This window comes from Equus quagga, chromosome 16 (genome assembly GCF_021613505.1).
Source record: "Equus quagga isolate Etosha38 chromosome 16, UCLA_HA_Equagga_1.0, whole genome shotgun sequence".
Lineage (NCBI taxonomy): Eukaryota > Metazoa > Chordata > Mammalia > Perissodactyla > Equidae > Equus > Equus quagga.
In genome coordinates this window covers 1,148,969-1,174,945 of record NC_060282.1, presented here as the reverse complement: position 1 = coordinate 1,174,945, position 25,977 = coordinate 1,148,969, and the positions used below count along the sequence as shown (strand labels likewise).

Genomic DNA, 25,977 nt, shown 5'->3' with positions numbered 1-25,977 from the left:
TGTGGTGGTGGCAGCAATGGGGGGGGGGGGGGGGGGGGGGGGGGGACGGGGGGGAAGGGGCCCTCCAGCCTCCCGCTCCAACAGCAGGGCAATGGTTGGGGAGGCGGCGGTCAGCAGGGAGACGGCGTGGTCGTGTCTGGCCTCAGTCATGTCCACCCCATTGATCTACAAAAGTGTAAGCAATCAGTGAACCCCGCGGGGCAAGCACAGTGAACGGGAAGCTGGGGCAGCCTCTCTACCTCCACTCACCGAGAGGACACGGTCGCCGACTTGCAGGGTGCCCGCCCGGTGGGCAGCACCACCCTCAGCAATGCGGGAGATGAAGATGCCCTACAAGGCAGAGGGGAGGAGAGCCAGGCGATGCCAAGAGGTGTGTTACTGCGGCTGGTCCTGATTCCACTCTGACACAAAGCACCCCCTCCCTGCCTGCCATGCCTGCCTCACCGTGTCTCCAGCCCGGTAGGGTGTGGAGCCTTTCCCGCCTGCGATGCTGAAGCCCAGCCCCTTCTCGCTGCGCACGAGGCAGGCCACGTGGCGCTGGCGGAGGGGCCCAGGGCTCTCGGGCTGGAGCAGGGGCAGGCGCAGGCCACCTCCCCGCCACTCTCGGGGGCTGTAGTCGTCCTCAGGCCGCAGAGGTGTGACAGTGACCGCATTCTCAGGCTCCACCATGCGCTCTCGCCACAGCCGCATCTGCACAGTGGCCCCCGCCCCCCGCAGCGCCTCCACAGCCTGGTGGTGCTCGGCGCTCTGCAAGGCCACGCCATTCACCTGCAGACCATGGCACTCATCAAGGCAGGCCACGGCCATATGAAGGCTCCACGCACACCCCCCTCCACGGATGGAGAGACAGAGCAGGGGACAGGCCACAGGGTTCCTGGGGGACTGCTGCCCATCCCCCCAAATCTCTGCAACCCCAGATTCAGGACGTGAGTTGGTCAAGGGGCAGGCAGACGCTCTTCCTGCTGGTTTACGCCTGTGTCCCCAGTCCTGGAGACTCCCTGCCCCTCCTCTCAGCAGTCCCACAACCCAGGATGCCTGGGTTATCAAGTTACTAGCCTCGCACCTCCACCCCCCTGATGGGGTGAGGCTCTCTCCTCCTCAGCCCTCCCAGCCATCCAGGATACAGCAGTTCCTCTGTTGACCTTGGGGACAGAATCAGCCCTGCCTGGCCCTGCAGCTACCTGTCCACTGCCCCTGCCTGGCCCTTCAGGAAGGGGGCACTGCCCTCAGACCCAGCTGTGGGGGCAGCTGTGAGCACACGGCCTCCTGCAAGCTCCCTGACACACCTGCAGGGCTGGGCTCAGGCAGGTGCTCAGACAGGGGCTCCAGGACAAGATCAAACCCCCATCCAGACCCACCAGAAGTCTGACCACCTTCTGGGCTGGCCCCTCCTTAAGAGACCTCTGCCACTGGCACAACAGCACCCCATCTCTCTGGGCCACGTGCCCAGATGGGGGTCTGCCTCAGGGAGCTGGGCCTCCTGAACCTCTGGCTTATGGATAAGCTCCATACCTTGCCTGGGGTCCCATGCTCAGGTCTCTCAGGGGAGAGGGGCCAGAGACCCCAACTTCCACAGGGGAGGCAGACAAGCACCTGACAGCTGGGGCTGTGTGGACCCCCACAGACAGTGGCCCACTCAGACAGTAGCCAGGACTCACCTCGAGGAGCTTGTCGCCCACGCGGACTCCTGCCCGGGCTGCGGGGCCCTCCTCGGACACCCGCGAGATGAATATGCCCTAGAGGACACGTAGGAGCTGAGCCCGAGAGCACTGCAGAGGCCGCGGAGACGGCCTCCGTCCTGCCCCTTCTCGGGGAGGGGCCCTCAGTGGCTATGCAACAGCCAGAAGCCCCCAGCCGAGGAAGACTGCTCCCAACCGAGGCTGCAAAGATGCCCAAAGGTGTGGGGAGAGAAGGAGCGGGCCCGGGGCTGTCAGGGGCTGGGCTCGGACTGTGGGGGGTCCCCACACCAGGGAGCTAGAAGGCACAGGTTGCCCTCCAGGAAAGGTTTTCAATCCCAAACACAACACACAGGCAACTAGAAAAGGAGACGTGTGATCACAAAGGTGACTGGACATGGGCACGTTCACTAAGTCGTTCTTAAACCCTCAAAGCCTGCACAGGTTCAGTCAGTCAGCGTCGCACACAGGGCTGGACCCAGCACCCAAGAGCATGTGCTCTCCTGGGGGCAGCAAGCCCAAGTGCGAGCAGAGCACCCAGAAGAAAGCGAGCTGGGAAGTCCAGGGGTGCCGCCCGACAGCCTACAGAACCACAAAAATGTTCACAGAAGAAGACAGGTGTGGGGAGCGGAGACCTGGCCAAGATGGCCGGCCAAAGGGGCGGGCACAGTGGGCAGCTCCTCACCTCATCGTCCCCCTTGTAGGGGGTGGAGCCCTTGCCGCCTGCAATGCTGATGCCCAGGCCCCCTGTCTGCCGCACGATGGTGAGCGTCAGCTGGAAACAGAACAGACAAGGTGTCTAGGGAGGGCCGTGAGGGGTGGGGGCTGCCTGTGGGGGCAGCAGGGGACGGGGAGGGCCCAGTCCTCTCCAGTGACCGCCTCTGCCAGGGCTGGCGCAGATACGAGAGGAGGTGGGCAGGGTGGGTGTTGCAGGGCAGAATGTGGTGGCTGGGCTCGTGGGAGCTCAGCCTGGAGGGGTGCCCGCCTATGGGTGTCGAGGCCCAAGGCCTGACCACCGCTCTGTGGATGAGGCTGCCTCAAAACTCGGGGCCACCATAGTGGGAAGGCGGGAAACGCCCCAGTACCCCTGCCCAGACAAGCAGTCCCTGCCCAGAGGCCAGCCCTGTGTCCCTGTCCATCTGTGCCAGAGGATCAGCAGGCCTCACAAGGACGTGTCGGCCCTAAACCCCCAACTCTACAGCGGCGGGTGGGAGCTCCCGCAGGAGGGGATCTGCGCAGGAGGGGGAAGGAGACACGAGAGCCCGCAGCCCAGGAAGCGAGGAGAGCAGCAGCCTGGGGCACAGAGCGGCGAGCGGTACAGACCTCTTCCTCCTCAATGCGAGCGGGCTCTATCAGCAGGTTATTGGCCTGGTCAAACGACACCCCCTGTTAGGACAGGACCAGCGAGGGCATGCAGGTGAGCCGCCGCCCGGCCCCGCCACCGCCTCGCCTGGCCCCACCACGAGCAGAAAGGAGAGAAAAGACCACACCAAGCTCCCGCAGCCTGAGCACCAGCCCCTCCCCGCCTGAGCCTGGCGCTGCCCCCAGCACAGGGTCCCGCCGGTCTGGACATATGGCTGTTGCTGCTGATCTCCAAACAGGGCAGGCTTAGCTGGTCAGGGGTGAGCCCCACAGCAAGCTGAGCCCAGGCCTGACTGTCCCATGTTCAACCATCCACGCCCCCTTGACTGTCACGATGTCACGCAGGAACTCGGTGCACACCCACCAAAGTGCTGCCACGCACAGGGGTGCTGTGGGGGTGGGGTGTCCCCAGGAAGCAGGCAGGACCCTGTGTGGGGCCCATGAAAACCACCTGAGGGTCAGAGAAAGGGTGAGGGCCCCGTGGTTGGTCTGAGGCCCAGCCCTCAGGAGGGCCCGAGAAGGCAGAAGAGCCTGGGCAGCAACGGGTGGCTGCCAGACCCCCAGGATGGAGCTGCAAGGCCAGCAAGGGCCTCTGGGCCCAAGTCAGTGCCCAGCCCAGGGGGGATCCTGCAGCCAGTGGCCCTGGGGGATGGGCCCCTCCCTTGCCAGCTAGTGTCAGGACAAAGGCCCCAAACGGCCATAAGCGTTGCCTGAGATCAATGCCAGCCAGGACCTAGAGACGAGGTAACGAGCAGTGCCGACACCACCTTGGGGCCGGGACAGCTGGGTGAGTGCGTGGGGCGAGACCCACCTTAACGGACGGCACGGACGCCACAGCCTCTTCTTTTTCTTCCTCGGCCTCGGCTGCTACCGCTACCACCTCCTCCTCCTCCTCCTCCTCCTCTTCGGCCTCCTCCTCCTCAGCCTCCTCCACCTCTGCCCGAGGAGCCCAGGGCAAGTGGGGGCCGTTGTGCCAGCCCCCAGGCCCCACCACTTCACTGTCCGGCTGCGTCCCCTGCAGCAGGGCCACGACGGCCTCGGGCTGGGGCAGCTTAGAGATCTTGAAGTGCTTTTTGTAGTGAGGTGTGTCCTTTCGGATGAGCCGCTGTCTCCCACCAGGCAGAGACCAGGGGGCCTCCAACTGCCCTTCCTCACTCTCGCCGTCTTCCCCTGGCAGCAACAGCGTGTCCTCTGCAAAGCGCACTGTGGGCTGTGCAGAGCTGAGCGTGAGGGCGGTGGCCTGGCCCACCCACTCCCCACCCCTGAAGGGCCCAGGGAAGCCCTGCTGAGCAGCTGGAAGCAGATGGGGTCTCCAAGAGGCTCCCTGCCACATGAAGAACAAGGATGGGGGCTGCCCGGTGGGGGCAGGAAATGGCTCAGCTCCAAGAAGGCCAAGGAGCCAGGACACTCCTCCTGCCCCACACAAGGGGCTCTGAGCACCTGATGCTTGTCAGCACTGTCAAGACCAGGAAAAGGGTCTCCTGGGGGTCAGGGGACAGTCTGCAGGGGAACGTGTGGTGATGCCGGACGTGGGAGAGCAGGAACGATGCTGAACCTGGATGCTGCGGGGGAGACCCTCACCCCTCATCCCTGCCTGAGGCAGCATAGCCCCTACTGAGCTCTGCAGAGGCAAGAGGCCACTTGTGTGGCCCACCTGCACCCTGACTGCTCCTGACCACATCCCTCCCTGGGAGGAGAAAGGGGCGAGGGGCAAGGAGTGGCCCCCACCCTTGGGCAAGTGAGTGGCCTCCGACACCAGCCTCACCTCCTCATAGGACTCCTCTGCAGCTTCCTCCTGGGCAGCTGACACGGCTTCCTGCTGGCTCAGGCCCTCTGCCTCAGCCAGCGGGCCCTCCGGCTCGCCCTGGGAGGCCGTGCTGGTGGACAGGTGTGAATCCTCGCTCAGGCCAGACATGGCACTCAGTCTCTTCTCCTGTGGCAGGTCACACAGTGGATCAGGCAGCAAGAACCACACTCTGTCCCAGGCCCCAGGGAAGCCATGCTACCACCAAGCCAAACTTCAAGCATGCAAAGCCATGCCTTAGGTGTGGCTCAGCCCCTCAACAGTCTTTCCAAAAAACCAGAAGAGAGGGACTGAACGAGTCCCAGGAAGATGCCAGCCCGAGAAAGGACAGGTGCCTAAATGTGAGCCCAGCTCCCCAAGAGAGCCATGTCAGCTCCATGGTGCAGGTGGCCAGACACCACAGACACAGCCCCTGCTCTATGTCCCCTGGGCACCAGAGACGCCCTGCTGTGCCCCAGAGGCCCCGAAGCTTCCCCTAGCCTTGCTGCCAGCAGCTTTCAACTAGCAGAGTTGGGCCTACCCAGCTACAGTCCCAGCCCTCTTCATGGAAGCTGGTAACACCTGTGTCAGCTGTGTGGGCCCCTGAGGGAGACGCCAGCCCACAGGCCGAGATCTCCATCTCACGTCACCAAGGGCACAGCTGCCTCTGGCTCCTCCTGCACTCCTGCCCCACTTGTCTACACCACACGTCCCCCCGAATCCGTCCCAGCACCCCTTGCCCAGCACGGCCCTGGTCTGCAGGAAGGCCCTGGGCCTCTCTGCCCTCTCACCAGGCTCCTCTCTTCCCTCATGCCCACCCCAGACCCTCAGAACCCTAGACCGAGGATGAACGAGATGCCCAGGACTCCCAGGAGGAGAAGCCCTCCGCGGTGGCAACCCCCTGCACCCCACGAATCCCCACAGGCACCTCTTCTGAGGACAAGGGTGGTCCCGGATCTGGCCCACAGGAGCACGCTTCACTCCGACGCTCTTCAACACCCTTCTTCATCACCTTGAGCTCGCTGGGGTGAGGCGTGGCCCGACGCTGCAGGCCCTACAGTGGACACAGGGATGAGGGGTGGGCAGGGCAGGGATCAGATGGGGGTGGGGAGATGGTGGCCTGCCCACAGACCCCACCCCCCCATACCCGCTTCTCAGCAGCAGCCTCCTCGGCATCCTCGTCGCCCGAAGGGGCCTCCAAAAATTGGATGACGCTGACACGGCTGAGTGGGGCATCACTCCAGCTCTCCGAAGGGCTGCTTCGCTGCCCCAGATCCTCTGCGGGAAGCAAGTGTCAGGGGGACCCCAGCCTTGCCTGAGATCACATCCATCCCTGGGTCATGGCTGCCAGCAGGCAGCGACCTACCGAGGCTGGGTGGGGGCTGCTGCGGCAGGAGGTAGCAGGTGAGCACCTTCTCGCCGGTCTGGGCGTCGTCCTCAGTCTGGAACCGGAGCATAGGCTGGGCCTGGTTCTCAGCCAGCCACAGGGCCTTCAGGTTGAGGTGGGTGAGTGCGAACGGCAGACTCTGCAGCCTGGGGGCCGGCGGGCATGGTCAGCTCAGCGGGGGCCGGCGGGCATGGTCAGCTCGACGGGGGTCAGGCAGGGCAGGCGGGCACTCACCGGTTCCCGGCCACGTCCAGCACGTGCAGCTCGGCCGTGTGGGCAAGCTCGGGCGGCAGGACAGCCAGGCGGTTGTCCCTCAGAGAGAGGACACTGAGCGCCACGCAGCCTCCGATCTCGGGTGGCAGCACCTCCAGGTGGTTCCGGTCCACGTTGAGGTTGGTCAGCTTGGTCAGTTTCCCCAGGGAGTGTGGCAGGGCCTGGCCAAGAAAAGGGTGGGTCAGAGATGGGCATAAGCTCACTAGGGGTTTGGAGAATGCAAATAAAAATCCCAAGTCCAGTCTCTACTCCCTGCTCTGATCCCTCCTCCCCCTCCCCCACCGCGTCCTGCCAGTGGCCTCCTGTCTAAGAACAAGTCTAGCTACCGACACACACTGGCACCCTCACCCTCGCTATGCACGCCTCGAGGTGCCCCCATCCTCTTTGCCTCCCACGCTGACTCTGAAACCAAGCCCTGCCAGGCCTGGGCACCCCCAGGCTGCGCCCTACCGTCAGCAGGTTCTCCGTAAGGATCAGTTCAGACAGGTTCTCGCAGTCCCCAATGGCCTCGGTCACCTCGCACAAGCGGTTCTGGTCCACCTTCAGGATGGACAGCTGCTTCAGCTGACCTGTTGTTCGGGAAACGTGGCGACAGGGCTGAGTAGGACAGAGGGTGGGGCCAGCCTGCCCTCACCTGCTTTTCGCAGCCCTGGAGAACGAGCGGGCGCTGAGCATTCCGGCCCGGGCCCAGACCCAGACCTGCACGCCCTCCTCCTACCTGTCTTGCTGCAACCCTGACTGGCCGTGTCCACCTGCTCCAGGCGTCCTCCATGCTCCCAGTTCTGGGGATGAGCTGCCAGCCCCCACAAGCTCTGCTCGCCTACCCTCGCAACCTCATCATCCTCACTCTGCCAAGAGCTGCCTCGGCTCCTCAAGTGCAGCAGTCACCTCACCCCAGACCTCAGCCTGATCTCCCCTTCCTCGAGGACGTCTCCCAGAACTTGGGGGGGGGGGTCAAGTGCTCGCCCCAAGAGCCTCCTCTAGGCCTGGGTTCACCACCAACCGCCCCTCCTGGGGCCCAGGCCAGCACTGACCAATGCCGTCAGGAAGCCGTTGCAGCAAGTTCTGGGAGAGCAGCAGGTCAGTGAGCAGCACCAGCCCGCCGAGCTCCGCAGGCAGCTCCTCCAGCCGATTCTCCGACACATCCAGGCACACCAGGCGGCGCAAGTTCCCCAGCTCCTGAGGGTGGGTGCAGACAGTCAGAAAACAGAGCAGCACAAGGCAGGGGCAGCCACACCCTCACTTACCGGGGGCAGTGCTGACAGCTGGTTCCGGTCCAGCCACAGCTCTCGCAGGTTAGGCAGAGCCCCCAGGGTGTCAGGCTGCAAGAACAGACAGACAGCGTGACAGTAGAGGCCAAGGCTCACCCGCCTGGCCTGGCCCCGCCCCATGAAGGCCCCACCCTCTCCGCACCAACACTTCCAGATCATTGCCTCCCAGATCCAGCTGTTCCAGCTTGACCAGAAAGGACAGGGACCTGTAGAGGAAACAAAGCAAGTTCCATCTTGACCGCATGGCCCACAGCACCCAGGGCTGCAGCCCGAGCCAGAAGCTGGTGGGGGGCCTGAGCCCACTCACGCAGGCAGGGACTTGAGCAGGTTCTCCCGCAGCTCCAAGGTCACCAGGTTGGCGAGACTGAAAGAGAGACAGGGCGGGGCGTGAGGGAAGCAGGGATGGCACAGCAGAGAAGGGTGCAGGAGCAGGGCTGAACCATACCCCTCCCACAGGGGTACTCACTTGCCCACATCCCCAGGCAGCGCCTGCAGGGAGACATCATTCAGGGCCAGGTGAGCCAGGCTGCGCAGCTGAGTGAAGCCTTCAGGGAGCCTACGTCAGAAGGAGGGGGACCTCAGACACCCAGGTTGGGGCTGCGGGACCTCCCACATCCTACTACCAGCCCCACCCACCTGGACAAGGGGTTCCCACTGAAGTCCGCGATCTCCAAGGCCTTGCAGAACTTGATGCTCTCAGGGATCTCAGGGATGTCTGTGACAGGAGAGGACACGGTCACTACGGAGAGACCCCTACAGTCTCCTGGAGCTCAGAGCTCTTCCTGCCACCCCCAGGCTGTACTCCAGACCCGTCCCGGGCCCCGCACCGTTCCTGGACACGTCCAGCTCCACCAGCTGCATGAAGTTGGCCACCTCAGGGGGCAACCGCTGGATCTCGTTGTCACTCAGGCCCAGCTTGCGCAGGTTCAGCAGCCGAAAAAAAGGCTGTGGGCAGAGAAGGGGTCAGGGGATGTGCCCTGTAGCAGAACGTCCCTCTACAACAGACATGAGTTCACAGGTCATGGTTTCTCTGGGTCTCCGGCTGCCAGATCACACAGGAACCCGAGGTCCTGCCACATCATCCCAGCCCGCAACAAGAAAAGCAAGGAACAAAAAACATGTGCGCACTTTGCTATGCTTTTAACTCCCTAGACTCAAAACCTGGTCCTTTCACATCACCTCAGGTGTGTTACCTACCACCATCTTGCAATGTCACCGGTCTTCTGTGTTCAAATCGTAGCTCAGAAGTTATCTCCTTCTGACTGGATCAGTCCCTATTCCCTGCCCTGTGTGTCCCTCAGGACCCCACCCACCAGGCAGGCGGGCCTTTGGGGGCCCGCAGTGATTTCTGCTACTGCACTCCCAGCAACTGGTCCAGGCCCGGGCTGTGGCAACAACCTGGCAGTCACCAAAACAAGTAACGAAAACAGTGGAGCACCACAAATGCCACAGTCGCATGTGGGGCTGCATGCAGGGGCTGCGGGGAACGTGGGACCTAGAGACGGAGGGACAGCCCTCACGTCCAAGCCCAGAGCAGAGCCACACCCTCTGTGGACTGCATCCCCCAGGCACTAAGCCACTTAGCACCCCGTCTCCAGAGAGGAAATCCTTTTGTGACTTGCTTCCTTTGACCTCCTCTCCACAGCAGCCTTACCAGAATGAGCACTAGCTAACCAGAAGGCACAGCAACAGTAAGAAGCAAAGGGAATGCAGACCTGTCAGAAATAAGCACCTTAAGAGGGCTGCCCCCCAGCGCCCAGGAAGAGGAGAGTAGTCCTGGCAGAAGGCTGGGCTCCCACCGCCAGAGCAGCCCGAGAAGTTAGCATCCGTGGGCTAGACCAGGTTCACCCCGACCCCATTCAGCTCCCCCACAGCTTTCACACCGCAGCTCCTTCCCTAGGATCAGTGACCATCCCAGCCCCTGATGACCGTTGCCACCTGGTGCCAGCGCCTGCGGTGGGTGAGGAGGGTGGGGCTGGCCGGGGTGGAGCTCTGGCCAGTAAGAACCAGCAAGGCAGGCTGGAGCGCCTGCTGAGGGCTCGGATGAGCAGGGGCCGGCCCGACCCCGAGCCGGCGCCCAGGCCGGGCGGCAGTGCCACGGCCGCTCACCTTGGGCAACTCGCGCAGCTGGTTCGCGTCGAGAAGCAGCTCCTCCAGGCTGCGGCTGTAGCGATAGATCTCCTCGGGCACGGCCTGCAGCGAACAGTGCCGCTTGTCCACCGACTCCACGTGCCGGTTGCAGCGCCACAGCGGGATGCACTTGAGCATGGTGCGGGCGGGCGCGCGGCGGGCGCGGGCGGGCGGGCTGGGCGGGGGCGGGGCTCGGCCCGCATGAGCGCCGGGCAGCCGGCGGGACGGGGGAGGGGCGGCACGCTCGGAACGCTCGGACCGCGGCGGCCTGGGCGGGGGGGCGCGGCCCAGCGGCGCTCAGATCCTCGGAAGGCGGCGGATGCGGCGGCGGTCCCGCATCGCGCCCGGCCCGCTCGGCTCGGCCCGTCCGCTCGTCCGCCGCTGCGCCGCAGCCGGAACCACCGCCGCCGCTGCCCGCCGGACTGCCCCGCCGACAACCGCCGGCCGCCGCGCAGCCCGCCGGGAAGCCGAGGCCCGCCCTCGCCGCCCGAACTGCAACCCCCACAAGGCTCCGCGACGCCACGGCCTCCGAGGACCCGTAGCAGTCCCGCGCACAGACTGCCGGGAAGCTCGTCTCCCGCCCCCGCGGAGCGAAGCATGCTGGGAGCTGCAGTCCGCACGCCGGCCAACGCTTCCCTCCGCCTGCCCCCACCCGGGATTGGCCCCGCGGCCTCTCCCGCTGGGACGTGGGCTCCCCGAAGGGAGGGCACCGGGCGGAGCCGTCGCTCCATTTGCCTGGCCGACTTAACGTGTCTGGGACTGGAGGGGCTCTGGGCCAGCCCCCTCCCAGCACTACCTGTGCTGGGGGCAGTGGGGAACCCTCACACACCACCGCCACCCACACCGGTCGGGCTGGTCCTCCACTGCCAAAGCAGACATAACCTCGCCGGCCCCACTGAGCCTCCCTCCCCATCCTCTGTTCTCACACCTGAGTCCCCACACCTGTCCCCCGGCCCCCCACCCCCGCCCACGGGAGCCAATAAGCACAGGACCACTGTCAGATAGGGACGGTCAGGGCCAGCAGCATCTGCGCCTTTATCCGCACGCGGGGCGGCTGGGCCCACGACACCACCAATCACTATAAAACGCGGAGCAAACAAGGAGCAAGTGCAAGTCCGGGGAATTGGGCAAAGGTCACGCGGAGAGGTCACTGTTATCAAAACGCTCCTGGTCATATACTTCAGCCACCACCTTTCGACCAGCAAACCAGCGCCCGTTGAGGGCCTGGATGGCCTTGTGAGTCTCGGAGGCTATGGAAAACTCCACAAAAATCTTGACGATGATCTCTGCATCCTCCTCCTCGCCCTGCTTCTCCTGGTAGATGATGACACGGTTGACAGCACCAAACTTGCCACACTCCTCAGTCACCTCTCCTTCCAGGTCGTCGTCGATGTCCTTGGGGTCCACCATGTTGCGCAGAACCATCACTGTGGACTGTGTGTGTGAGGGGGACACACAACAGCTGAGAGCTGTAGCTAGCTGGACCACCCTGCCCCCACCCACCCTGCGGGCCCAGGCTGCCCACCTCCTGCTTCCGGAGCAGCTTCTGCATCACCATGTGGCGGGCGCTGCTGCCCGAGATGCTCATGTGCTCCTGCTCACTCAGCATCTCTGGCCGCTCCGACTCGGGAAACAGCTCCTCCTCCTCCTTCTCCTTCTTAGGCTCCAGAAGACCCAGTGTAGGAGGGCTGGCAAGGATGGGGTTCACCACTCCCACAGAGGGGATGGTGACCGGAATAGGAGGCCGGGCTGGGGTCACACCTGCAGCAAACCCACCAGGTCCAGCAGTCAGTCCCCCCACCCCTGACCATCCTAAGGAGTACAGCACCACTCAGCCACGGCTGGCCTGCCCTGGGCACACAGGGCTACGCCTGGAGCACGCGGGCCACAAAGCTGAGGACAGCCAAAGGCATTGAGCCCTGAAAAGAGGGGCAGGGGAAGGTGCGAACACTTGACCGACCCAGGCTCACCTGTGATGACTCCTGGGGCCTGGGCAGCCATGACAGCCTGGGGTAAAGCCCCCAGGGGCTGGGCTAGAGTCAGTGCAGGAGACACCAATCCAGGCGTGGCCAGGGTACCCAGTACCGCTGCTCCAGCCACTGCTTCCTGCAACCCAAAAGGCCACTATGCTCAGTCCTTGGTTTGGCTGCTTCCATTCAATACCACCCGAAAAGTCAGTCCCCAAAGGATTGGGGACACAACTATACCAGACACTGTCACACAACAGTCCTCACCTGAGCTGTAATCTTGGCTGTAGCTGCAGCTGCAGCCACAGCAGCAGCAGGTGGGAGGCCTCCAGGTGTGGCAGGCGTAAGCAGGGGCATGGGGGGTGTGACAGCCTTGCCCACCCGCAAGTACTGGCCACCCAGGTCAAAGAGGTTCATGGAAGACACGGCATCCTGGGACGACTGGGCCTTCTCATATTCTGCAGGGCAGGAGCAGCAGTGAGGGACAGCCACAGTGTGAGTGGGCCCTGGCCTCACCCCTGCCCCGCCTCCCCAAACTCACCAATGAAGCCATAGCCCTTGTGTTTGCCAGTCGTGGGGTCCCGGGCCAGCGTGCAAGATTTGATCTTGCCAAAGGCCTCAAACACGCTCTTGATGTCATCATCCGAGAGGTCCTGGTGCACGGAAGCCACATAGATGCGGTTGAAGGCTCGTGCTTCCTCAGCCAGCTGGTCTATGATGGGCTGGGCCTGCCCTATGTTGCTGGGTCTGCCCACCTGGGGAGAGGCAGGGGATGAAGAGTCCCCAGTCAGCCCAGGCCTGGGACTTCAGCCTTCTGGGGGAGCTGCTCTGCTTTTCCTGGGTTACCAAACATAAGGCACGCTGTACACTGGCCGCGAGGCCCACCTCCCTGCCCTCACCTTGATGTTCCTGCCTCCTAGCATCACCGAGTTCATCTGCTCCAAGGCCAGCTGTGCAGCTTCTGGGACCTCGTACTCCACAAAGGCAAAGCCCTGGACATGGGGACATGCTGTTAGGCCAGGAGAGCCCGGGGTGGGGTCGGGCAGGGCAGACCAAATCTCACCTTGTGCTTCATGGTGACAGAGTCCCAGGACATGTCAATGCTCTTGATGGGTCCAAAGGGGGCAAAGGCCTGGCGAATGGTGTCCTCCCCCAGCTCATAATAGATGGAGCCTACGTAGACTCGGCACATTATGGCCAGCGCCCTCTGCCGCTGAGCTGCCATCTGGAGCAGGACAAAAGGGGAGAGAGCACCACTGGCTTGTGAGAGGATGGCAGAAGGCTGGGCAGCCCACTCCCCTCCTGGCCCGCCCACCCAGCTCTGCTGTGGGGAGGGCTCTCCCCACCCGGCAGCGCGGTGCAGGCTCAGCCCCTACGGTCAGGGTGGTGGGGGTCAGCACGACTCTACCCCCAGGAAGGCAGGCCAGGCCCAAAGGCAAGACACAGATGCACCCCAGCCTGCCCAGGTCCCAGGCAGACTGGCAGCAAATCTGACAGGTGGTCGGGAGGCAGGGCTGTGCGCCCTCCCACTCAGCCCACCCTCTAGTCTAGGGGCCAGGAACCCTGAGCTGGGCTGGGAGACCCTCCCAGGGTCCTGGCCAAGTGCTCTGACAGAAGAGGGAAGGGGGAGCCATCCGAGCTGGAGGGACCCACTGGTGTGGAGGCAAGAGAGGGGGACAGAAGACAGGGCAGCTACTGCCCAGAAGAGACCCCAGGGGAGGAGGTCAAAAGCCCAGATGGGGGCTCCCTGGAGAGAGAATGAAGAGCAGCTCCTCATGCTGGGCTGACTCAGGCAGGGGCTCAGCGCTCTGCAAGCCCCCTAATGCCTTGAACCCTTCACAAAAAAGGGCTGCTTGGAGCCAACATCCACAGCCCAGAGGGCCTGGACCTGTGGAGCATCAGGAGGTGGCAGAGCCTAAAGGAGAAGCCCCAGGGCTCCATGGAGCCAGGAGTGACAAGCTAGGCAGGCCCAGAACCCTGGTTGGTAGATACTGCCCCCGCAATGGGGGGAGCTCAGGCACTGTGCCAAGGGATTGCCCCAAGCCCTCAGGGATGAGGTTCCCACCCCTGCCACCTCACACATGACATGGCAGGCAGGGGGTTTCCCAGAGCCACATGTCGTGGGCCACCAGGAAGAGCCCAGCCCCTAGGAGGAGAACACAGGCTCAGGGCAGGCAAAGAAGATGTGGTCCTGGCTTCAGCCCCTCCACAAGCAGGGGTCCCCTCACCCCCACAAATATCCCCACAACTAGAGGCCAGCTTCCTTCTTTAGACACCAGCTGGCCTAGCACAGACCAGGCTTCCCCCTCCCTTACACAGGGGCCCAAAAAAGAGGTCCACATCTCCCCCAAACTAGGACTCCCCTCCTCAAACCGGGCTCCTGACAAATAGGCCTCAGGCTCCATGCTGAGACCAAAGACCCCCAAAGTTGGAACCATGTCCCCTCTCGCCCCAGGCGCAAAACCAACTGCCCCTCAGATCAAAGTTCCCCAAGATAGGAGCACAGCTCCTCTTTAGTATGGGCTCCCCAACAGCAGCTGGGCCAAGAGCCCTCTCCCTGATGTCTCCCCACAGACAGACAATTCCCAGAGAGGACACAGGGTCTGTCTGGCATTGAGGACAGGGCCACGTCTCCCCTGAGCAGCACAACCAGGGACGGCCTCCGGCAAGGGCCATGTTTCCTCCTCAGACTCCCCAGAGGGGCTTGGCCTCCTCAGCCTGCCTCTGGGGGACAGAGGGGAGTCTCCTTCCCAGACTCCTCTGCCCATGGCAGCCAAGGCCACAGCCTCCATGTCTGCCTCCTTTTTGGCCTGCTCTGGCCATGGCCACTGCCCACTCCCTGGCTGTGGAGCCTCTACCCCTCGATAACAGGCAAGCCCAAGGCCCAAGTCCTTGCCCTTCCCTCTCTCACTCGCTCGGGTCCCTCCAGCCCCCAACCCCGTCCATCCGTCCACCCTCCAGGGTCTGATGGGGCCATGAGTTAGGACCCTTCTCTCCTCAGGGGCCTGACCCCAACCCAGGAGCCCAGGCAGCCTGGAGACTGGCAGAGCTGGAGGCCCAGGCGGTGCACCCTGTGCGTGCAGGCGGCATGGGTGCAGGTGGGCCTGGCGTGGGCAGCTACCCTCCTGGCCGGCTGCCCTCCGCAGTTACCTGGCCGGTTAGTTCTAAGGTGGGCCCTCAGAGCAGATGGAGGCCTCCCCAGGGGTGGGCCCGGGGTGGGTGCCCGCCCACACCACTGGCCCCGCCACGCCTGGCGCTCTGCTGCACTTGTCCCGAGCTGGCGGGCAGGGCCAGCCAGGGGAGCAAGGTCCCCAGCACGCGGGCTGCACTGCCCCCCTCTAGCCCTGACTAAGGACATGAGCCCCGGAAGAAGTGAGCATTTCTATTGACCGATTGCAAAGGTGAGAGAGGATCTCCAAAGCCCATTGTCACTGCTGCCATCTGAAAGACAGTAAAGACAGAGTTCAGTCTGTTGGAGCCGAGCAGTCTCCCGCTCTCGTCACACCTCGCCCTGCCAGGGAGGCCCGCCTGCCTTCCCACACTGCCGGCCAATTGGCCGGCCGCCGGCACCTGCCCAGGGGGGCATCAGAGCCCCAGGTGCCCTGCCCCGCAGCCTGGCTGGCGGGGCAGAAGGAAGGGAAGGGGAGGGGAGGGGGAGGAGGCATGGTGAAGAGCCAGGGTATCTCCTGGCAGCATGAATGTCTGAGGGCTGGGCAGGGGGTGGGGCTCGAGGCCCAGGCACCTGTCGGCCTCATTCTGACCTCTTTCCCACAGCCACTGCAGCCTCCAGCCAGAGGTCCAGAGCAGGGCCCCATAGAGGCATCCCCAGCCTGTCCTCTCAGTCCTGGGCCCCAGCCCAGGTGGTCTGGACTCACTGCAGGAGTGGGGGCGTGAGAGCTCTTATCGGAGGCCACAGGGGCAGGAAGGTCGGTTGCTACATGCTGCACCATCAGCTGTGCAGTTTGGGAAGACAAGGACCCAGGGGCGACCTGAGGCAAGAGTTTGAAGTCCAAGAAGAGGAGCTGACTTGGGGAGTGGGGCAGGGCTACAGAGAAGGGGCGGGGAGGGGTCATGGGCACTCAACAGGTGGGTAAGGCTGGGCCACTCGTGCCTCAGGGAGGAACTCGGGCATCCCTAGCAGGAGTCCTTGAGAAACTGAGAACCACAACACCTTGTGGGGACGGCCGCAGGCACAGGAGGAGGAAGAGAAGGAAGAGGAGATGGTGGAGGTGGCGGGGAGGGGCGGTGGAGGCGCCCGGCCCAGGCTGGGTGGGGCAGCCTCCAGCAGAGCCAGCACCGCGGCCGGAGGGTAGGGCCCAGGCGGCTCACCTGCAGGTTGGTGAGCTGCTGCTGCTGGTGTGCGATGGTCTGCTTCACCAGCACGCTCTTGATGCTCTGCTCCATGGCGTACTTCTTGGCCTGCGAGAGAAGGTGGTGAGGAGCACTGGGGGGGCCCAGCCTGCGGGAGACGGGCCTTCCTCCGCCCCGACTGGCACCCCATGCCCGCAGTGCCCCGGGAGGTACACTCTCACCTTCTGGAGGGCCTCTTGCTGCTCAGGCGTCAGGGGAGGCAGCCCCAGCTTTGCGGCTGTGCTCTGCCCATTCTCCATCTTGATGGAGTCTGTTCCCTGGAGGTGGGGAGCAGGAAAATGGTTAAGAATAAGCCAAAGACCTCCCTTACAAGGCCTCAGGAACCCCACCCCACCTGGCTCCCCGACAACTGCATATGGTCTCCAGCCCAGCCAATTCCCAGGGACAGAGAGATCCTAGCATAGACTGTCTCTTGCCTGACCTGGATGCGAATCTGCCTTTCTGACATCCCTGTGCCTGTCCCAGGCCTGCTTTTCCTAGGACCCATGGGTAGGACACACACCAAAGCAGGCAGGTACCTTGGAGACCCTGGGCCAACCTGGAGAGCTGTGGGGCCCAGGCCACAATGGCCTCCTTAGGAACCACCAAGACAGGCAGCAAATAGTAGGAGGGGCCCAGCCTTTGTGGCAAGCCTGACCCTGCAACCTCCATCCTACATGGTGCAAGAGAGCCAGCCTCAGCTGTCCTCCAAGATGAGGGAAGGGGTCAGGGCCCTCCGGGTGTTCTGAGACTCCTCACTCCCGGATTGCTGATGCCCATGTCCCCACAGCCTCTCACAGCCCCAGCCACAGACTTGGCTTTCCTGCTCAGGAGGAGTTCCAGAGACCACTCAAAGAGCAAGTATGGGAACGGGCCTCCCTCCTAGTATATCTCTGTGCCACCCCCATCCCCCATCCCAGCGCTGTGCACACTACCAAGAGCCAGAGTTGCTCTAGCAGGCCACAGCAGCCCTAAGGAGAGCTCCATTCCCTCGCCAACCTCCGCCTTCAGCTGAAGCTCCCAGGGAGAAGCCAGGAGCAGACCAGTCACAGGGGGACAGAAGTGGACACCTGCCAACACACTAGCCAGGCGAGCACAGGGACCAGGAGATGCTTTACGGGAGGGAAGGCAGTCACAGCCCACTGCAGACCAGAGCAGATGCTACCAGGATTATCTTTACATTCCTTCTGTCAAAACTCATTTCTTAGCTGTTTGCAGGGGAAAGAACAACGCAGCCGTGTAAGCAGGGGGAGAAGAGAAGCCCGGCCACCAGACTAAGGAGCGCATGTGTGTTGCAGGTTAGAGCACATCTGCCTGTCAGCCAGCTCAGGGGCCTACGGCTACCCAGCAACTGGAAGGAGGGATCACTGCTGGCTCCTCCAGAGGGGCCCCCAGCACGCAGCCTTGGGAGGGATGGCAGAGAAGGAGCCAAGTCCTGAGCACAGGAGTCACGAGCAAGGACAGAGGTACAAAGGAGGCAGGAAGGGGTCAGCTGACCCAAACCCTAAGAACCACCATTCTGACTAGGTTTCCAGCACAGGGTCAAAGGGCAGGAAGCCCTGGAGGCCCCTCCCCCAGCGACCCAGTCTGGCCCCTTTCAGGCTTGTCCTCTCCTCCCTCTCAGCTGGCCCCAAGCCCAGTTCTCCTTAGTGGAAGAGAGGCCAGGGGCTGAGATTCTAGAGCAGACTGTCACCATGGTAATCAATGCCAATCCCCTTTCAGCCCCTTAGAAACTTTTCAATCTCCTCTTTGTCTTGGTAAACAAAAGGCCCTTCTCCCACCAACCAAGGCCTGGCTCCACAGCCAGCCAGGGCAGAGGACTGCCTAGAGGGAGGCCCTGGGTCCCCTGCCATCGGTTTCAGCCCCCATAACTTCCCAGGCTCCAGACTGCACACTCTCGCCCTCCCATGAGTGTGCGGGGCGGGGCCGGGGATGGGATGGATGGACACGGCCCAGCCCTAACAGGTCCCCAGGCCATGTGGCTGAGCCCCTGCTGGAACCCTCTGGAGGGAGGCGCTGCCATGGAGAAGCACAAAGATCCTATCATCCAGCAACAAGGCCCAGCTCCACCTCCTGCAGGACACTGCCAAGGGCCAGGCAAGGGAGCAGGACAAGATCGGCCAACCCTGCAGCTGGCCCAAGTTCCACTCAGACCTGTGCTTTGACCTGCACATTGTTCTGCTTTGTTGCTTTACTTAGAGATCTAAAATGAAAATCTGTATTTCTAACTCTGAACAATATCCCGAACATTCTAGAACACATGCCTGCCCTTCTGCACAACACCGATGGCTAAGAGCTCACAACCACTGAGGTTCAGCCCCCACCTGACCATCGTCACCATCTGCCTGGCATCTGAAGACACACGAGGCTTTGACCCACCACAGAAGCGAGGCGGCTGCTAAGGGGAGAGGCAGGGATGAGGGGGCTGGAGGCAGGCCCAAGGCTGGGTGGAGAGGGGGCAGCACAGATGCCTCTGTCCAAAAGGCAAAGAGTCCCTGGGGCTCCTCCCGCCCCGCCCCCAGTCAGGTTTCTGTGGGCCCAGGGATGAGCAGGCAGGCGGGCGGGCGGGCGGGCTGGCGGACAGGCGGGCCTGAGGGCGAGGATGCTTAAGGTCAGTACCTGTGGAGGTTTCCATTTGTCTCCCGCTGCCACCACTGCCGCCGCCGCCGCCGGCTCGGACCCCCCTCCTTGCTGGCCATTGACCTGCTGCAGGCAGGAAGGAGATGTTGTAACGGACAGTCACAAGACCCACCCACCCAGGCCATTTCTCATCTTTCCTAGCTAAAGGCTGAGCTCCCCACAGATGAGCAAGGGAAGCTAGGCAGGGGCACAAAAAGGGACCAGCTCCAGCTTGGCCCCTGAACATTCCTGACACTCCACCCACCCCACCCCACCCCACCCTGCCCATTCCTCCAGCACACCTGCCCAGGACCCTGACACAAGGGACTGGCCTGCCAGAAACCAGAGCAGAATCTGGGGCAGCCCCAAGTTGGCAGCGAGTCTTCAGAAAGGGACAGGGTAGAGAGCAGAAAACCCAGCTAGGCTCCTGCCTCAAGCCAAGGAAAGGCATCCTCTCCTGGATTTAGAGCTTCCCTATGGCCAGAGAGTTGAGATCCCAAAGACCAGTTCCTTTTCTGCCAGCAGGCTGGGCCGGGAGGAACAGAACAGGATGACAAGGGGCACCTCTCTAGTACCCTGCACACATGCCTGGGCCGGTCCACTGCTCAGCATCAACCCCAGTGCCTTCTACAGGCTCTGGCCAAACCCAGGCCCCACGCCCCTCCTGAACACACCTCTGAGTGGCAGCCCAGGCAGGTGGTCTGCATGTGCAAGCCCCTCTCCCCCAGCAGTCAACTGTGCAGGGCTGTCTAACCTCAGAGAGGACAGCTGAGAGCTTGGCTACACCCCTAACCCCCACCCAGCGGGGCTATGGAGCACTGCCGTGCAGGGTCAGCCCAATGGAAGCAGCAGCTCCTGACCTGGCATAGCAGGATGGCAGGGGCAAAGACAGGCCAAGGCAGGAGGTAGACAACATGGTGGGGGTGGGTGCCTTGGTGCAAAAGCCCTGAGACCTACTCTACCTTCTAAGAGGCCACCAGTGCAAACACAGCAGAACACACTGAGCCTGCTCCCAGCTCAAGGACGAGAACCACAGACATTAGGAACACCAGGTGCGGCCATGCCCACCCTGGGAGCCCTGTGCACAAAGCCAGAGGCTGGGCTGACTGGGCCAGAGTGTCTCAGGCACTCCAGCCTCAAAGGAGGGACAGCAGCACAAGACTGGCTGCATGAGACGTGGCCTGCGGGCATAAAAGCTGTGGCAGACCCAGCTCTGTGCCCTGCTTGGACCGGCTCTGAACACAGCACCACTGCTCCTTAGAAGTGGTACCTCAAAGAGAGCCAAAAGGGGGATCCCGCCCAGTGGGTGCATGGACTCTGGGGGCTGGATCAGTCTGGCTTTGCCTCAAGTCCCCTAGTTGCTCCCAGAGCACACTCAGAGCAGAGGCTGCCTCTCAAGGCCCATAGCAAGAGGTCACTTCAGGTCCAGGGAAGCAATCCAGCCCCCAGACCCCTGTGAACAGGGCCAACTTTAGGGCACATTTATACACAACTTCCTGCTCTCCCGAATTATTGTAACAGCCAACATAGGAACCAGGACAGGGCTGAGAGAACACAGCTCAGAAGAGACTTCCTGGGAACAGTCCACCAAGGGACTCTACACAGGACATCCTACCCCATCCACAGCAGAACCGAAGTTCCCAGTCCCACTGAGCCTAGGGTTCTGTTCTAAGCAGATGCTTGCAAGAAACTGATGGATCATCACAGCTAGTCCCATGCTGTCATGCTCTGGCAATGAAAGCGGCAGGCTGTGTGGACACAAAGCCCCCCAGCACCAGGCAGCAGTGCCCTGAGGAGTGAGAAACCCCCTCTGGGGGGCAGTGCAGCTGCAGCCCCAAGATTCTGGAACCCAAACTCCGGCACCGGTCCTGGTCAACAGCTCAGAGCAAGGAGGATTATTTCCATAAGAAAAGTAGATGTTAAGTAATTGCTTAACATCTCTAGGCTTCAGTCTGCTGAACTGGTGTGAAGATCCAGTCACTCCCCGTAAAGTACTTAAGGCAATCCCTGAGCAGGGCAAGCAAGCCATAGGTTTTAGCATTTACTAGTATTGTTATAACATTCAGCGACAAATCTCCCAGTGGGGCTGCTGCAGGATACCGCCTTCCATCTGCTCAGTCCCCTTCACAGGGTGCCATGCTGTCTACCGCAAAGCCAGGCTCCATGCTGGGCACTGCAGATGCAGCAAGAACAAAACAAGAAAAGTGCCAACCAACACCTACATAAGATGACTTCTGTAGTTAATGAACACCAAGAGAACAATCAAGCTCAGGGTGAGAACACAGTGACTATGAGGCATACTCGGCCATGGCAGCCAGGGAAGGTCTCCCTGAGAGGTGACATGCAGGCCAGACCTACAGAGGGAGAAGGCAACTGAGCTCAAGGAGAGAGGGGACGGTCCCAATGCTCCTGCCCGACAGAACCCAAGGATGACAGCCCCAAGAGGGGTAAGCCCAGCTACCAGAGGAAGGGAAAGAATGGAACAGTGAGCTGAAGAGACATAATGCAGCCAAGGGACCAGACCCCTGTTGAGAAGGGGCTGCGGGCTGTTTCTGCAGCACCAGGTAGAAGGCATACCCCAGTGAAGAGACACTTCACCATCTTACTGCATCCTTCCCCACCAGATCCCTGTCAGACCAAGTCCAATGCCACTCTATCCTCCCTCCCACAAGAGCTGAAGCCACAGCTTAGGACAGCAACCAGTGTTGCTCAGCATGCACGGACCGAGAGCACAGGCTCTCACTGTGTCCAACAAGGACAGGAGGGAAACAGGCTGCCCTTCTAGAAACCTGTCCATTCAAAAGTTCAGGAATGGAATGTGTTAGACAACAAGCTGGATCTCACCCCCCAGAGTCTTACGCAGTAAGCCTGGGCCTTTACAGTTTACATATACCTACATATACAGGTTCCAGACTTATCGCCCACGTCCACCTCTACTACGATAACACCTGTGTGTGGCACTGTGCCACAGCAGAGCTGAGCCCCAGATTCACTCCTCAGTCCCCACGAGCACAGGTGCTGCCGGCTCCAGCCACCAGGGCCCACCGAGGCCAGGGCTTGGTGGTCCACTGTTCTGCAGATACTTGGAGAGAAGCGGCATCTACTCTCACTGGCCTCTCCTACACCTTCTCCACCTTCCCAGGAGTCGTGGTCCTTGCCTCCAAGCCGCCCTCTTCCTAACCATCCAAGTCTGACTGCTGCCCGGGACAGTCACCAAGTCCTCAACCCTCACCGCTTTTCTAACTTCCCTCTCACAAAGATCATTTGTTCCTGTGGCTTCAACCGGAAGCAGGACATGGTGCAAAGAGGAGAGTGAAGTTAGCCAGACTGAGAATCACACACTGGGCCCCTCCTCACAAGCTGGGGTCTCTCTCCCCCTGAGAGTCAGCTTCTGCCCCAGTGAGACAAGTCTAGCCTCCTCACTGGGCGTCAGCACCCAGCTGAGAGCCTGGCCAAGGCAATCTAAGCACACTCCCGGTCCCTCAGATGTCTCCCCTAACAATCCAGCCTCCAGCCGCCGGCAAAAGCTGCCTTCTCAAGCAAACCGCACCACGTCACACCGGGCAGGGGCTGCGGGGAGGGTGGCAGGTAAATAAAGGGACCAAGTGCCTCTGTGAAAGGTCCAGGATGGGAATTATTGACTACGCCAAATGAGGAGGAGGGAAAGTCAAGGGAGACTTCATCACGGAGATGCTGTGTGGGTAGAGATTCTACACCTATGCTAACCAGTTCACGGGGCCGAAAGGGAAGTGAGCACAGAGCGGGACAGAAAGGGGTTCTTTCTTTCCTCCGAGTGCCCCTATCACCCCGAGCACGGCTCCTCGGGCACCCCGTATACAGCACCCTGGGTAGGAGCTGGGCTCCGGTGCCCGCCAGGCCCCTGAACAGAGCAGGCCACCCTCCTCACCGGGCCCGGATCCCTTCCTACAGGTCCCCGCACGCCCGACGGCCCCCTTCATACAGGCAGGAGGAGGGACGCCATCGCTCCCAGGAGCCCCGCCTTCAAGCCGGGGATACAGGCGCACCCGGTCGGCACACGGGGACGACGACGCCTGGCTCCGCCCCGAGGCTGCTCGCCGAGGCCTGGCCGGCGGCCCCGCACACCCCCCGCGCGGCCCGCCCGCGCCCGCCGCCGGAAGCTGCAGCCTGCGGGCCGGAAGCTGCGGTCTCGGGCCTGCCCCCGCCTCGCGCCCGCCCCGCCCCCGCCTCGCGCAACCAAGGGCTGCGGGGGCCCGCGCGGGGCCCGGGAGGCACCGCCGCGCCCTCGGGGAGCCCTCAGCGCCCTGGCCGGGCCGACGACCTGCTCCCGCCAGCTTAGCGGCAGGCCGCGGTCACGGGAGAGACACTTACGAGAGCTATGGTCGCCGTCGCCATCTTGCGCCTGTCGCGGCCGCTGAGCGCGCCACACACTCCTGCTCCCTCCGCGGTCTCGCGCGATCTGGGCAGGAGCGAAGGCGCCGGGAGAGAGACGGAACTCTCGCGATAAAAGGCCCTTTTGCCAGCGACGTGGAAGGAGAGAGGAACGCGCTTCCGGTGCGGGAACGGGCAGTTAACGACCCGAGAGGGCCGGGCGGAAGGGGCGGGCCCAGGGGCGGGGCCATGAGCGGGCGGGGCGGTGCTGGGGGCGCGTCCGTCGGGGGCGCGCGTCGTGGTCCGGGCCTCGCTCTCCAGCGGCCCGGCCTCCGTGTCTCCCGCCAGCCCATCGCTTCGCCCCCCTGCCCGACCTGGCCGCTGCTCCGTTTCTGCCTCCTTCACGGGCAAACAGGCGGCGTCGCCGCGCTCCGCCCGGAGGCAGGCAGAGGACGGCCAGGCCCCGGGGCTGCAGGCGTCCCGCCGCCCGACGGCCGCGTTGAGAGGGGTGACGAAGCATCGCCGTATTTCAGCCCGATTTCGAGATGCGTCTTCCCTGCGTCGGAACGGCTCCGAGGCCCGATGCGCGTCCCAGAGGATGGTGTGTCCTCGTTTAGTGGGCAGCGTTTTCTCCTTCCTAGTGGTTCCCAAAACTGCCGCGCGTCCTGAACCCGATGGCATCGTGGATTGCCACCTACAGGTCGGTAGCACTGCCGCCCAAGACACGGGCCTGTGAGCCAGTGCGCTGGGAAGGGTGCGCACCCGGGGTCCCCTGCGCCCCTGGACGGTTTTCCGAGACCGCCAGCGTGCATCCGCGGCGTCGAGCCGCCCTGTCCCAAGACCCTAACTCGGTGAAGACGGCGCACGGCGCAGGTCCTCAGGTGGTCGGCCCCCCTCCAGCCGGCCTGAGGCCGCGAGCTGCCCTCCCCAGCCAGGCAGGTCTGCTTAACCCGGGAGAGCTGAAAATGACATGTACAACGTCTCCAGTGAAACGTGGCGGAATGTTTTTCTCCTCTGCCTCCCCTCTAGATGGTAGAGAAAGGACTTCAGAAAGGGGAAACTCCATGAAGAGAAAGAGGTGGAGTATCGTGGAGCGGGAGGAAGGTGGACAGTGGGAGCTGCCTTAGTGGACTGGAGGTCAGTGTCGGAGGGATAGTGCGTGAAAGTGCGGCTGGAAAAAGGAGGAGATGGCAGACCTCTATTCCGACCGGCAGTGCCTGGGAGGTCAGCTCCAGCCGAGAAGCTCTGAGGGCCAGAAGCTCTGAGGGCTGGCCGTAGGTGCAGGGTCCTGTTCTGAAAGTGGGGGAGTAAGTGAAATTCCTGCCCCTTTCCCCACCTCCACCTCTGGCTCTGAGTCTGGCCCCTAATGTGCCACCCACAATCCTTAGAGAGGAGAGCTCCTCTCTGCAGCAGCTCGGAGCTCAAAAGAAGAGACTGGCAGATGACAGGTGCTCAGGGCCATGGCCTGGCTAGATCCCTGACCTCAAGGTTGGTCAAGCAGTAAGCCCCACCACTAAGATCATCTCACTTTTACTTTTTTTTTCCCCCGAGGAAGATTAGCCCTGAGCTGACATCTGCCAATTCTCTTTTTGCTGAGGAAGACTGGCCCTGAGCTAAAATCCGTGCTCATCTTCCTCTACTTTATATGTGGGATGCCTGCCACAGTGTGGCTTGCCACACAGTGCGATGTCTGCACCCGGGATCCGAACTGGCGAACCCTGGGCTGCTGAAGCGGAATGTGAACACTTAACCACTGCACCACCGGGCCAGCCCTGATCATCTCACTTTTAAATGCAAGTGGGCAGCCTAACATCCCCAGACACCTGAGGAACAGGAAAAAACATAAAAGGAAAAGGGCCTCAGAAGGAACAGAGACAGTAAAGCAAGCAGAAGAAGAAGGAAAGAAAGCTAAAACTGTATCCTCAGAGATGTTAGAGATGTTGCCTCCAAAAACAAAAACAGAAGGCTATAAAGAAAGAACGTTCAGCACATGAAAAATAGCACTTATAAATGAAAAATATGAGAGGAAAATGAACAGTTCAATAGAAGGGTTGAAAGACAGAGTTGAAATCTTCCAGAATGTATAACATCAAAACCAGACAGCTAGAAAACAGAAAATGTAGTCATAATCACACTGGTCAGAACTCTCCCGTGCTCAGAACTGGCCTGGCACTTCAGAGGCCTCTGTCATAGAGGGGGATGGATGAAGGGGTGGGTGGGCTGGGACCCTGCCACCACCGCCAGGGAGAGGGGACACAAGCACCACCCTCTGGTGGCAGCTTCCCCTAGGAAATTCAACTTGATGTATAACATGGCATTCAGAGTGCTTGTGTGCTGGGCACTATTCTCATTGCTTTAAACTCATGAACTCATGCAGTCCTTGCAACAACCCCATGGAAGGGGTGCTGTTGTTATCCCCACTTTTACAGATGAGGGAGCAGAGGCACAGACCAATGTCACACAGCAGGAGGCAGCAGAATGCCTTTAACCACCGTATATTGCACCTCTCAAGAGATAAATCCAACATCTAAATAGTAAGTGTTCCAGGAAATAAGCAGAGGGAAGAAATCAACAAACACAAAGAAGATTTCCTAGAACTGAAGAGGCTGGATCTCTGGACAGTAGATGAACGAGAAGGTCTACGTCAGGACACGTCGCCGGGAATTTCCAAGGCATGGCGCAAAGAGGAGATGCAGAGAGAGATCACAGACAAAGGCCAGAATTTAGAAAGGCATGGCGCAAAGAGGAGATGCAGAGAGAGATCACAGACGAAGGCCAGAATTTAGAAAGGCATGGCGCAAAGAGGAGA

The 25,977-nt window shown here is 61.9% G+C and overlaps 2 protein-coding genes across 7 annotated transcripts in view; both read right to left on the bottom strand.

The window, feature by feature from the left end:
• Positions 1-10,341, bottom strand: part of SCRIB (scribble planar cell polarity protein) — a 23,791-nt gene extending 13,450 nt beyond the window's left edge. Inside the window, exons 1-21 of the mRNA XM_046642151.1 lie at positions 9,862-10,341; positions 8,580-8,697; positions 8,389-8,467; positions 8,219-8,308; positions 8,060-8,116; positions 7,895-7,958; positions 7,729-7,803; positions 7,516-7,660; positions 6,932-7,050; positions 6,443-6,642; positions 6,188-6,354; positions 5,969-6,099; positions 5,750-5,875; positions 4,804-4,971; positions 3,850-4,248; positions 3,000-3,062; positions 2,362-2,451; positions 1,659-1,736; positions 445-768; positions 250-330; positions 2-165 (exon numbers count right to left, since the gene is read on the bottom strand). Coding sequence (XP_046498107.1) covers positions 2-165; positions 250-330; positions 445-768; positions 1,659-1,736; positions 2,362-2,451; positions 3,000-3,062; positions 3,850-4,248; positions 4,804-4,971; positions 5,750-5,875; positions 5,969-6,099; positions 6,188-6,354; positions 6,443-6,642; positions 6,932-7,050; positions 7,516-7,660; positions 7,729-7,803; positions 7,895-7,958; positions 8,060-8,116; positions 8,219-8,308; positions 8,389-8,467; positions 8,580-8,697; positions 9,862-10,020 — 2,897 coding nt within the window. The 5' untranslated portion in view covers positions 10,021-10,341. The remainder of the gene's footprint in view (position 1; positions 166-249; positions 331-444; positions 769-1,658; positions 1,737-2,361; positions 2,452-2,999; positions 3,063-3,849; positions 4,249-4,803; positions 4,972-5,749; positions 5,876-5,968; positions 6,100-6,187; positions 6,355-6,442; positions 6,643-6,931; positions 7,051-7,515; positions 7,661-7,728; positions 7,804-7,894; positions 7,959-8,059; positions 8,117-8,218; positions 8,309-8,388; positions 8,468-8,579; positions 8,698-9,861) is intronic.
• A 543-nt stretch (positions 10,342-10,884) lies between these two features.
• Positions 10,885-24,202, bottom strand: PUF60 (poly(U) binding splicing factor 60). 6 transcript variants are annotated; one of them, XM_046641862.1, is made up of 12 exons: positions 23,169-24,202; positions 18,819-18,905; positions 16,382-16,477; positions 16,179-16,268; positions 15,240-15,290; positions 12,913-13,074; positions 12,749-12,841; positions 12,391-12,604; positions 12,117-12,307; positions 11,853-11,988; positions 11,408-11,643; positions 10,885-11,316 (listed from the first exon to the last, which is right to left on the bottom strand). In XM_046641862.1, the coding sequence occupies exons 1-12, from the start codon at positions 23,847-23,849 to the stop codon at positions 11,017-11,019; spliced, it is 2,337 nt and encodes a 778-aa protein (XP_046497818.1). In that variant the 5' UTR covers positions 23,850-24,202; the 3' UTR covers positions 10,885-11,016. The 6 variants fall into 6 exon arrangements, with proteins under 6 accessions (XP_046497818.1, XP_046497822.1, XP_046497823.1 ...); XM_046641866.1 differs by lacking the exon at positions 23,169-24,202 and adding an exon at positions 22,780-22,908; XM_046641867.1 differs by lacking the exon at positions 23,169-24,202 and adding an exon at positions 22,780-22,815 and having other exon boundaries at positions 18,819-18,902.
• Positions 24,203-25,977: the final 1,775 nt, after the last annotated feature.